This window comes from Triturus cristatus, chromosome 1_2 (assembly GCF_964204655.1).
Source record: "Triturus cristatus chromosome 1_2, aTriCri1.1, whole genome shotgun sequence".
Taxonomy (NCBI): Eukaryota; Metazoa; Chordata; class Amphibia; order Caudata; family Salamandridae; genus Triturus; species Triturus cristatus.
In genome coordinates, this window is record NC_140580.1 from 973,385,257 (window position 1) to 973,398,268 (window position 13,012).

The 13,012-nt window shown below is 44.7% G+C and overlaps 1 protein-coding gene across 2 annotated transcripts in view; it reads left to right on the forward strand.

Annotated features, from left to right (window-relative positions):
- PNPLA7 (patatin like domain 7, lysophospholipase) overlaps window positions 1-13,012 on the forward strand; it is a 1,876,659-nt gene that overhangs the window by 364,346 nt on the left and 1,499,301 nt on the right. For both annotated transcript variants that reach the window (XM_085610534.1, XM_085610541.1), the window contains exon 12: window positions 4,535-4,682. In XM_085610534.1, coding sequence (XP_085466660.1) covers window positions 4,535-4,682 — 148 coding nt within the window. The remainder of the gene's footprint in view (window positions 1-4,534; window positions 4,683-13,012) is intronic.

The window sequence follows — 13,012 nt, forward strand, 5'->3', positions numbered from 1 at the left end:
CATCATGACGGATCTCCTTAATCTTGGTCGCAACATCCCGCTTGAACTCAGCTAAGTCATCCCGCAGGGTCCCAAAAAGGTGTTCCAGGAATGCCTTGGTGATGGAGGAATCATCTCGGGCCATTTCACCTGCTCGGGCGTAGTCTGCGCTGTAGACCCAGGCGTCCCCTCTACTTTTTTAGCAGTAGATTTAGCAAATCAAAGGGAGCAGCTCAAGCACCCTTCTCTACAAGGCGGGAATAAACTGGCCGCCCGGTAATGTCACAGGCTACAGGGTCTCCCGCAGCCCCACAGAGCTTCCAACAGGCACCCAGGGGGCAGTTGCACCAAGAGGCTCCGTGCACCGCCCCGCCGTCACCAGCGCCTAGGGAGACACAGAGGGGACAGTTCACCTGGTGCTCCTACGGTGATGCTGTCATTCACGAGGGGGGCCGCAGACATGGCACCATGGGACAAGTCTGACACTGGCGACAGTTCGATATATCACCAAAGCCCAGCTGCCAGCTCCCTCCAGGTCCAGCTCCTTCGATGCCTTGGCATGCCTGGCTGCACACACCGCAGCAGGCCACTTCTCACTGGTTGCCGCCACACTCCTAGTGGGACCGCACATATGTCCTGCAGCTGGGCGGAGCCGGACTTGGCCACCGGGATCCTCGTTGGCGGTATATGCCGCACAGAACCTGGAGATACTGCGGTGCTCCGAGGTGTGCAACTTATTTGGTCGCCATTTTGGACACGCCCCTATTCATCTCATTTACAGGTTGGTCTTCCAACAGCCAGCCTTGGCTCTGATTGCTGCCAAATCACTATGCGTTAGTCCACCTTAACGAGCAGACTTCTACATTTGGAAGAAATGGCTCAATCATGTTTCCAAGTCACTACATCACATGCTGCATGCATGCCCCAATGATTTCTAATCCTCGAGGTTCAGTCACTCATATTCGCTTTATAAGGGAAACTGTTAAATGCTGGTGCTGCTTTTTACAAGTTATGTAGCCCTTTTTAGGATTCCTTTTGTTTTCAAAGGAAAAGGCTACCATCTTAGCATGGATCTCCTGAGATATTGGTGCCTTATCTTCAATTTCTTGTTCAGGGCACTATGTCTACTGACTATTTTAGAGCTCTTTATGTAGAAGTGCTTTACTCGTAACCTTTTTTCTACCATTCAGGTAGATGACCATCTATATGTTTTCACCATCTTCTGGCTTATCTAAAAGGTAATAATCCGGTACCAACAGCCAGTTTTTAAATCTCCTGGAGACTCTATAACCTACTTGATGGCTTCCAGTACTCTGATACTTCAGATTGAACCCCTGATCTGTGAATACCTCACCCCACTTCTCCCTGCCCATGTGTGCCCTCACAATTCTCGTCTTTCTCAAGTAAGATGCCGTCCCTGTTTTTGTCTGTGTATCTGTACCCAAAGTGGTAACATTTTTCATTGCAAGCATTATTAAATTGACTTTGTCGACTTATTATTGCTCATAATTAACAATGTTAATGTTCATGCCTTAATATTTTCAGTACACCATTTGCAAAGTTAAGTATGTCTTGTGAGGCACAGAAGTTCAAAATGACGATGCTGCAGGATGTCACCCCACAGCTCCGACAGGGAGACTACATGGTGACCATAGACCTAAAGGACGCATACTGACACAAACCAATGAACCACACAGCACAAGATTTTTTTGTGCTTCACAATAGACAAAACACACTTCCAGTTCAGGGTGCTACAATTCAGTAAGAAATCAGCGCCCAAGGTGTTCACAACGTTCTTAACAGCAGGAACTGCACATCTGAGAAGAAAGGCCATACACATTTACCTCTACGTAGATGACTGGTTGGTGAAGATGAACTCACTACGCGAATGCAGAAACAGCATTAAGACAGTGATGGCAACACTTCACAGTTTGAGATTCTCCATAAACACAGAATAGTCATTGCGCATGCCAGACAGGAGAAGCTCTAACGGGGGCCAAAGTCAACACAGCACAAGCGGAAACCTACCCTTGCGAAAAGAGGATACTGATGATAATCCAAGAAGTTCACCAATACTGGAAGGGTCTGTCTCTGACAGTGTGGACTCTGAAGACTTTGCTGGGAATGATAACTTTATGCTTACCACTAATACCATATGCAATGTTACACATGAGAGCAATCCATGAGTTGGTCCAGAGCCAATGGTCACAAGCAGCAGGGGATTTCGGAAGATATATAATAGTTGTTACACAAAGAGTGCAGGAGAAAATGGCATGGTGGAACAGGACAAATGTAACAATAGGAAGACCCTTCGTGCTACCAACTCCAACAGTGACCATCACGATGGAAGGTTATAGAATTGGCAGCTCATATGGGGAAGCTCAAGATCAGAATAGTCTGGAGACTAGAATAGGCGGTATAGCCATAAACTTGCTGGACCTAAAAAGACCGTGTTCTTAGCCTTAAAACCCATTCAGAAGCAGCTGTGGGGGGAAATCAATACATTTTTAAACAGACATCACAACTATCTATCTGAACAGTCAACGGGGGTCAAAATCCTTTGCCCTATCGAAGCTAGTATATGAGATATGGAGATGGATTATCCAGAAACAGATGACCATAACATTGATCCATTTACCAGGGATAGACAACATAGAGGCGTACAAGCTGAGCAGACAAGCAACCACCTCACACGAGTGGGAGCTGAATTAGGCAGTGATCGAGAAGGTGTTCAAAAAGTGGGTGACATCAGAAATAGACCTGTTCACAAGACCAGAAAATGCAAAATGCCAATTCTTCGCATCTAGGCAACCACACTGCCACTCCCTAGGGAATGCTCTGTAGAGAGACCCAGCTCCCCATAAAATGAGGTGCTACAAAGGGAGAGGGGAAATAAGGTACAACCTAAATGAAGCTCACTGGACACTATATACAGTCAATAGGGGAAAAAAAGATTCTGAAGATGGCGACCACCCGTGAAGGCTTCTGGGGAGAGTGTCAGACGTCATGAAAGGCTGGACTAACACCAAATGGAGGGGGCAGTCAGCGCACAACAACAACAAAAAAAGTAGAATAATAAGAGACTACTATACAAGTAGGGAGTTACGGACCCAACCATTAGATGGCAGAATAATGCACAGTATGTGAATCCAGAAAATTCTTCTAGCTGCAAAGCTACTCCTATAGGTAAGTAATTATTACGTTTTGTGTTGTGTGCTGAGTGACCTCCGATGCCATCTTCTAATATATTTTCTCAATGAGAATGTGTTTGCCTATCCGAAAATTTCTATCACTGACATATAGACCGTGTTCTAGGCTGATCTCCTCTCCCAGACAATTTCACCAAGACTGTTACACTGCTATGAGGTGCACATGCCCCTATGTAAAATAAATGCAGTGACTGGGCTAAGATAACTAGTCTGCTGCATCACAAGCACTTGTGTCTTGTCTTGCTCAGTCCTTGCTGATCCTGGTAAATATACAAAGAGACCAGTCTGTTCAGTAATTTATAACTCACTCAGGATATCTGCCTGTCAGGCCTCTGACTGCCTTTAGTCTGTGGTTGAAAATAGTTGCAAAATGTGTTACTGAAGTTCCATCTGATTGCAGCACAGGAATGGAATAGTTAATTTCTAGGACTAAGAAAAAATAAAACAGTTCTATTTAACTTAATTGTTTGTTTAGCATTCTTGTCTGTATCATTTTGATGTTCAGACCTCATACATGGGCCTTGCTGTTGCTTAAGTTTAGGCAAGCATTACAGATTATGCGTATACACAAGCAACCAAAGTCAGCCTGATGTTCACAGGATATAGTCAATGATGTACATAGTTTTAGAATTGTAAACACTTGAATAGTTAGACATTTGAAGTTGCGAAACAGGTTGTATTCACAATATAGTTACATTTCACTTACTGGAGTTAAAAGCAGATGTCGGTATTGCTTTTAAAATGTCTGAATCCTGGTGGAACATTTTTGACATTCAACAATCGTGCCCAGATGGATTTCAGTGACTTCACAGACAAGCAGCCAATGCAAGGGACAGAAGCAGCAGATTGTGTCAGCCCCGAATGAAAAGACCAAGGCAGCCAGTCAGCATTGACATTTAGTAGTATTTGTGCACAAGCCCAATTATGGTTTCCCACCACTGCCAAAAAAAGAAAAAAATCAAACAAATGTTAAAAGCAATCCTTGTTCTTTTTAGATGGAAATCAAGCAATGAATGTCCTCCAAAAGCTACTGTGTAATGTTCCATCTGTTCGGCATTATCAATCATTAATGTCTCTGTTAGATTGAGCTCTTGATTGTCCAAGTCTGTAGCTGTTCAGAAGATGTTGTTACTTAAGTATAATAGGGTACAAGGAGTTGATATATTTGACACATAGTGCCTAAGGAATTACTAATGAAAAGTAATAAAATGAAATTTGGGCAAAAAATGCGATAAAAGTTCTAACGGTTCTATTGCAATAAATTGGGGGATATTCAGCATAAATCCATGCAGGACACTTTTGTACATGACCTAGTTATGAATGTGCTTTTATAATTCTTATTATAGGAAAGCCAAGCTATTCCGTTGCTGTCTGTCGCCAGCGTAACGTCGGGTGCAGGACCCGGTAAAACTGTGAGAAGACAGATATCTAACGTCTCGGGAGAGGACGAGCAAGGAGAAAAAGGAGAGAAAGTTGCTGAGCCCAGCGAAACAGGTACTGTCAATATTGCAATTGTTGCTTATCCTGTTACTTGGAGTGTTTGTAATGTTTGGTTATCCGTTGTTGGGCCCTTTTTCTAAGCCTGATAATGTATTTGACAACACCTCTTTGCCCCTGAAAGTATATTATTTAATATATATGTTCTATTTATATTAAGTTATGTTCTTTTACTTCTTGTAGGATCCACCATTTCCACAGCCCTCATTCTATTTAATAAGCCTGGTTCAGAGTGGGGTATTGGTTCTCATGACCCTTAATCTCCGCTGTGTGTTGGCACCCCTAATTAAATTGGAAAGTCTAATCCTGAGAAAGTTAGTCCCTTTTAGTCGAGTGCACTTTATTTATTTGAGGAGACTTTTCTATAGAGCCAAATATGTTGCCTTGAGACCGCTTCAGTGTGCTTCTGAAAATGAACAAATTGGGGATGTTGAGAGGGAAAATCAAGGAACTAGAGTGAAAATATCATCCAGTAGGATTGTGTAAGAGTTGTAAGGCAAATCCGATGCTTCCGTGTGGGTTTGGAAGATATTTTAAAGGGATTGCAAGGGGGTTAGTTGTAGGAGGATTGCAGTTGAATTCATCTTTATCGCCTCTGAGGCTAGTCCAGGTGGGACAGCTTTCATTACCAAACGGAAATCTATTTTTAGCATCATATCTTCCTAAAGAGGATGAACCTCAGTTTGCCTTTCAAGATCAGTTTTAGGGCATTTCATACCTTTGGGCTGGGAAGCCCTAAATGAAGGCCCCTTATTTCTGTTGCCTAAATGTTTGTTTCCAAGTGATCGTGGTTGATCAATTCTTGTGACCGAAAGATGATTTCTGCTTATACGCAGGGACCTGTTCCAGAGTAATCTATTATGCATACATTCTTAAGTGTAGGCCTAAACACCACTTAAAACCATTTCAGCGTTTTCAGTGCAGGAGTGAGGTTATGCCTTTGTTTGAGATTTAGGGCTTACCTTGCTGCTCTGTCTCCAGCCTACCTGGCAGATAGTTTGGCAAGTCACTGTATCATATGTTATGGTACCTCCATTTCTAGAAATGTGCACAGTTATGCTGAATGATTTGTTTAAAAGTCTGGCAGAATTTTTCATAGCAAAGGCACTTATAACCATACCTCTTTGAGCTCTGCATCAACTTGAAGGGCAAAGATGAGTTCAGAATGGATTATAATAACCAGGTTGTAGACTATGAGCTGGCATCAGTGGTCTGCATTGGGAGCCAGAACAAATGAATGACAGCCCAGAAATTCAAAGAGAGTTGAAAGGAAGAAGCTTGTGGCTTTTGGATTTGTCAGAGACATCTGGTTATGCTGGATATGTCTTAATTTGGGTGCTGAGGGGCACATCTCTAAAACGACACAACCGGTCCAAAGTGGAGCCTTAAAGGGGGAATTGGTGGGAGCAGAGAGACAAAGCAAGATGAAGCTTCTAAACTACAATCAACAACAATTTGCCAGCCCCCCACTCCTTCTTTCCCATGGAGAAAACCACCAGCTCACCTATTTTGCAGCTTATCCACACCTATAGCCTCCTTGGGGCATATCCTGCTATACCAAGATGCTGTCACTCATATTGCCATCTGCATACAGTGTTCAGGTTGTCAAGGAAAATAATGACAGATTTTCACTGTGTAAATGTGTTTTTTAATTTGGTGTTCCATGCTGAGTTGCATGGGAAGTCCAAATTATGACATAAGATCTGAGGCCACCATCTCCTTCTTAAACTTCAGGAAGCCCTTCTTCCTGGCCAGAGTCACAGGATACAGATAAGAGGAGAACAGGAATATTTTCCCTCCAATCTGCTGATTTCAAATAGACAAGCACAGGGCTGCCAACGTCTTTGTCCACTCTGCTAGACAAAGGGGGTGAGGGGAAGGGTGGAATCAAAATGTATCTTTCATCAACTGATACATATTCTCAGATTTGGGTCCCAGCAGGTTTGATCATCACCTTGTTTATTGCCTCCGACTTCCTTGGAATTTGGAAAAGAATCCCAAGCACCTCTGGAGGGATTCCCAGGGCGAAGGAGAAGGAGAATGGGTAAGCTGTCCAGGGACCTGAAGGTGGCTGCCTGGTGCAAGTGAGCCATCCATGCTCCCACAATGTTGCAGGATGGTGCTGAGAGGCACTTGTACTTGCTACCCTTGCCGATCCTCCATTGATTATTGTATGGCTTGTTTTCAGGATGGTGACAATGGAAACTCTGTACCTGCTCTCTGAAGATCTGGGTGTACTATTACCAGGACAGTTCAGATTGAGCCACGTGGTAGCCCACTAAAGGGTACTCTTTTACCTATCTCCTTAGGTCAGAAGAAATCAGCCCTTTATTTCTTTCTCTCTGTCACGTTAGCTCATGACAAATACACGTAGAGGGTGAGGACGGAGGGAGTCTGAACTTCTCAACATTAAACCTCCAAGAAATGCTACATGTGGTTGCACAGCTTGGCACTGTTCTTACAGCACCTAGTAGTTATGGGTTGTAGTTTCCCCACCCGCTGTGAGCTTTTGATCTCCCCGGCAAAACCCTTGACTGTCTCTGTGTGCCAGATTGGTGCTGCTGCAGGCCGGTTAAGTCAGGTTTTTCACAGTCCGTTGGGTGTAAAAAGCCTTCTCTATGTTGGTCTTGGTCCCTTACCTCTGCCTCCTTGGCGGCTCTTATACTTTCACCACAGGAGACTGTCCTCTAGCAGTCACCACCACCAGCGGGGTCTTTATCTATGTGTGCTGTGCAACATTGTTGCCCGGCCCAAAGGAAGGGAAGAGACCATTGGCGGTGTCTCCGTGGCCACAATCTCCCAGTTATCAGTCCATTTGGGGCACATTAATGCCCTCACTCCCCACTATGCTGTTTAGTATGCTTTGTCACATCCCATGCACTATCTCAGGAGAAAGAAGTGGCACCCCTTAAACTCCAAAGAGACGTAACCAGCTTGGGCTGCAGGCAGCAGAGCTCCATAATTTTGAAGCATGAATATTTCTGGATTTAATGCTGTGCTTTATTCTGCCATTTAGTGGTTGAGTCTGGAATTCTCAGTTTTGGTTTTTTTTGCGTCTTTTTTTTGTTTTTTTGTTTTTGAGTGGTTGTCGTGGACCATTTGGTGTTGCATTCCTCCTTTAATGACGTCAGAAGTACATCCCGGAAACCCCACAGTGCAGTCACCATCTTCATTTTCTTTTTCCCACCATTGGGTCTGGATGTAGAAAATATGGTTCCAGGATGAGCAGCCTCAGAAGAAGAATTGAGGATTTGGATGGAAAACCATTTTTTTCATCCAAACCGAACATTGTGCAGAGAATGACACAAAGCAAAATCATCCTTTTCATCCTAAAACCTTGGAGTTTTTAACCCTGATTACCTCAAGGTCATTAACCATGTGGACCACAGAATACATTTGGGGCATGGGGCACACACCAATCAGGCTCTTTCCTAAATGCTCTCACAAATTCACATAGACGGTAACCTCAAATCTGCAACTTGTCTACCCAAGGACCACGTATTGGAGGTCTGTGACGCCTATGTTGAATTCAGCCAAAGACACTCAAGGCTAAAGACAAACAAAGGGTACAATGTCATGGCACAGATACAGAAGCAGATTTCCAGGAAAGAGGATGAGACCTACAACGATGACGAGCAACGCAAAGACAGGGTTGTAGCAGATACATGACTGACGCTGATGGAATCCATGTAGAAAGGGAGAAGATGCTGAAAAGATAGACTGCGACAAATGCCAAGGGCGGCATACAGAAGTTAACATCCCAAAGGTGTTCGAAGCCCGAGCCAAAAGGCTCAGACTCAAAACACCCCAAGTCACATCGACTTCAAAATCCACAGATGTGCAGGGCAAGCACAAGCCCAGAGTTCCTCGGATCCAAGCCCAAGAAAATTGCAGGAGATAAACCTGCAGATCTGGCTTCAACTCCGAAAGGGGATCAAGAGTGCAGGAGAAAGATGTAATCCTGTGAAGTTGAACCTTCCGCACCAAAAAGGAATACTTTGATGCTTGATATTGAACAGAGTGCGCTCAACTTTGAAAAGAGGTCGCTCTACTACAAAATGCCAAAAAATTGTATCCCAATACTTAAACCCTAGCGACAGAATGATCAGACCGGTGATAGATAAGTATAAACATGACCCTTATCCTCATTGCATTGCAATGGGACAGACAGACCTGGTTCTCTGATCTGGTGGAGCTAATATAGGGCAATGTAATGTTGCTGCCACCACAACCAGACATACTTACCAGGCAGAAGGGTTAAGTGTTTCACCCAGTGATGCCCCATTCACATTTCACAGCACAACAGTCAAGCCATAGCGCACCTACACAGTGGCAGCACACCAGCAGTCTAAGGTAGTCCTTTCGGGGAGAGCTCGGGGAAGAAAGACCTTACCAAAAGATGCTGAACACTCCAGCAATCGAATTCGGAGAAGAGGCCCCTTTATTTAACACCATTAGGTAGCAGAATCTGAGGATTCCTCCAAGAAGGGCACAGCATCACCTCTGATAAATGGATGCTCAACATCATATAGTCGGGATACTGTTTGAAACTACCTCCCACCATCAAACCAAAGCTAAGAACACATGGCCAATATGATCTACTACACCCAAGACAGGAGGCGACAGGCTTCCTGCCAAAAAGGGTAGTTGAAATAGTACCAGAAAGACAAAAGGGACAAGAAGGAAACTCATTCTACTTTCTGGTCCCAAAAATGGACAAGTCTCTCACACGGAACTTGGACATCAAGCCCTCAACAGATCTTTCAAAACGCAGACGTTTTAAAAGACAACTCTGTAGATAAGTTGCACTACCAGTTCATTGTCCTAACTTTTGTGGTACAATCAGCACTCTGTTTGTTCATAAAACACCTAGCTGCAGTGGCTGCTAATCTAAAGAGAAAAGGAATTAAAGTTTTCCCTACCTGTATGATTGGATAATAAAGACAAAGCTGTTGAAACAATATAAGGACAGCAAAAGGGAAGTAAAAGAAATCCTACACTACCAAAGGTTCTCTATCAGCCATGAAAAATCATCCCCAAAACAAGAAAGAGTAAAGGCATTTCTCAGGCCAAACTGAATTTCAAAGAAGAAAATACCTTGCCTGTTGAAAAGAGAATCCTGGCATTGACAGAACAAGTTTGCCTTAACCAGAAGGGACAACCTATGATGGTGACGATGATGGTAATGAGTACAGTGGGGAGACCAATGGGCATGATGACATCGTGCATACCACTCGTAAAAAAAATGTAAGGCTGCACTTGAAACCCACTACAGTGACTACAGAGACATTGGTCACAGGCAGCAGAAAGTTGGGAGTTGGGAAGACCTTGTAGTTGTCCTCGAACAAGTTACACAAGGAGATGCAATGGAGGATCACAATAATCCTCACTGAAGGCAGACCTTTCAAACAACCAGCTCCCTCTGTTGACCACGATAGATGCACCCCACACGAGATGGAGAACATATGGTCAAATTGAACATCAAGAGCCTCTGGAGCACAGAGGAGATGGGGCAATAACGAAATGTGTTGGAACTCGAAACTATTTGTCTATCTTTCAAGGTCTTCCAGTCAAAGTTCAAGGGAAACGTAGTGCAACATTACCTCCATGTTCTGTATCAACAAATGGGGGGGATGGGGGATGTGTGAGGGCAAGGTCTCACGTACCATCCACCCTAACAGGACCTATGGATAGGGTCCATACCGAGGCGCATAAAAATAGTAGCAATCCATCTACTAGGAGTAGAAAACACAGAAGCACACAGGCTAATCAGAGGCAGAAGAATGCCTTGCATGAGTGGGACATGAAACAGCAGGTAGTGGTCAGGATCTTCAAAAGGTGGGGAACTCCGCATCTAGACCTGTTCTTAACCTGGGAGGATACAAAAAGGCAAATATTTGGGTCCAGATACTCAAGCCCTAGTGACAGAAAGGTCAGGCCTGGTGATGGAAAAGTAAAATAAAGGAACCATGACTCCTATCCTCATTGCACTGCAATGGGCCAGACAAATATGGATCTCTGATCTGGGCAAGCTACTACAGGGCAATGTCATGTTACTGCCATCACAACCTGACGTACTTACCATGCAGAAGGGTTAAGTGTTTCAGCCAGAACCAAAAACAATCAGCTTAGGTGCATGGTTACTGAAGACATAGAAAGCGCAGTAAACCACGGTCCTAAAATATCTAACATACTTATTGGATGAGGACCTCCCCTATGCCTCACTAAAGGTACACTTGACAGCCATTGTGGCATACACAAGAGGCAGAAGGAGGTTTTTTTTCTCAGTCACCAGTTCCTAGAAGGGATAAAGAATCTGGCACCATCCAGAGCATTAACGACTGCCTTCCTAGTAGCCATTGCATCTTTGAACAAAGTGACAAGCACCGACAGTACAGCAACCATACCTTCAAATCCTTAAGGACAGGGTAGTGATAGAAACTAACCCAAACTTCCTATCCAAGGTAGTTTCACACTTCCATGACTATCAAACAAAACAACTCACAGGTTTTTTCCATCAGAATCGCAAGCAGAATGCGCTCTTCACACACTAGACTTAAGGAGGGCAGTGATGTACTACATAGAGGAAACCTAACCAATCAGCAAGAAAAGTCGTTTTTTTGTTTCCTTTGCCCCAATAATTGGGCTGTTTGTAAAAGGAACTATTGCAAGATGGATAAACCAAAGTATACAGAGATGTCACACAGCATCAGGAGTGCTAGAAGAGAGACTGAGAACGGAAGGGGCAACACTTTCATTCATAGCTACTCTCGGTTGATGCTGGAGCTGCAGTGGCTGTCTCTGGTAAATCTTTCACATGCGGCCCAGGTGGGCTGCAATCACCTATCCTCAAGTTCTTCACATGTGGTCCGGCAGGAGCCAGGAAGTTGTCAAAGCTCCTTCAAGCTGGATAAGTTCTTTCTACGGTTCTGCCCATGGGTACTGGGGGGTGTGGAGGTGTGAAGATCATGGTGCTGGTCCTCAGTCACAGCTCAGGCCCTTTAGGGTCACCAGTACTACCTCTCCCCTCGACCAGGTCACACTTGTTGCTTGGTCCTAGTAGTCCCCTGCGGCAAATGGGATCACATCCCTCCACTGAACACAGGATCTTACGTAATTAGCACAGCAACTTTTCATGGCGCCCCCACTTGGCATACTGGGTTGCTGACTTAACAGCATACTTGGGCTATGGCCCACTCTGCATGGAGGTACTCATCACTGCAGCCTTACATGGCATACAGGATCACAGACTTAACCTACACATGGGCAATGACCCATTTGCTGCAGTAACGATCACGGCTCACTTCACGTTGCCGCTCCTCTGGCATACAGGGGTCTCTGACTTCCCCCTGCACACAGTTAGAAACCGATCGGTGCAGCAGCCGCCTTCTCACACCTCTATATGGAGATCTACTCTCCAGGATTCCCCACTGGACTTTGCTCCCACCTAATGCTTTCCTCTTCATCACAGGGCACACTTGTCTTTGCAATCAGGCAGTCGCTTTTGCTCCAGGGTAGGTGGCCTTGGATTCCCTTAGTGATGTCCCTTCATCCAGCTGGGGTATTAACAGGTATTGGCTGCCAGTCATGGTCACAGGCAAAATTCTTACAGAACTTCTCCTCATCGCACAGCCAGACTGGCTGTTTAACAGTTGTCTTTTTTTGCTGTCTCAAGCTCCCCTTCTTATAGTCCATTTCCAGACATCAAATGTGATTTAGAGTCTGTGAAGTTTATTTTGGGGGTTTGCTTCCTTTTGAAGTGCCCACCCCTCTGTTCTCTCTTCCTCCTCAAAGCAATCTGTTGTAGCAGGATCGACTCCGAAGCATCGGATTGACTGGAAGTTAACACCTGGATGTCAGCAACACTGATATATGCATCAAAAGGTTATCCCAGGGCCTCAGCACTACTGTTTCTTATTCTCTTATCAACCAGTCTCCTTCCTTAGATGTGCCCTGGCCCCTTCATTGTGACTCTATCTGAATCAAGAGCACCCTTTGAAGTGCACTGGAGAGCCTGACTTTCCCTTCCTCCACTGTGTCTCACTCTGCTTACAGGAATGCAGAAAAACACAAATCTGTCTGGGGCATTCCTCTACCTCCTCTCTTCTTGTTTCACCATGCAGCCCTGGATCTCCCATATTGGAACCCAGAGTCTTCCATGTGTTGTACCATTCAAATGCAAAAACAACAGTTGATGGACAGAATGCAGAACAATGTCGTACATTCACCCCAGTACAGAGATCTGGGCCTAAATCCATCGTTTTTTTGCTCACCATGCCATTCCAGTTAGAACCCAGCCATATGCAAATCAGTCTTGGCCCTGTGCC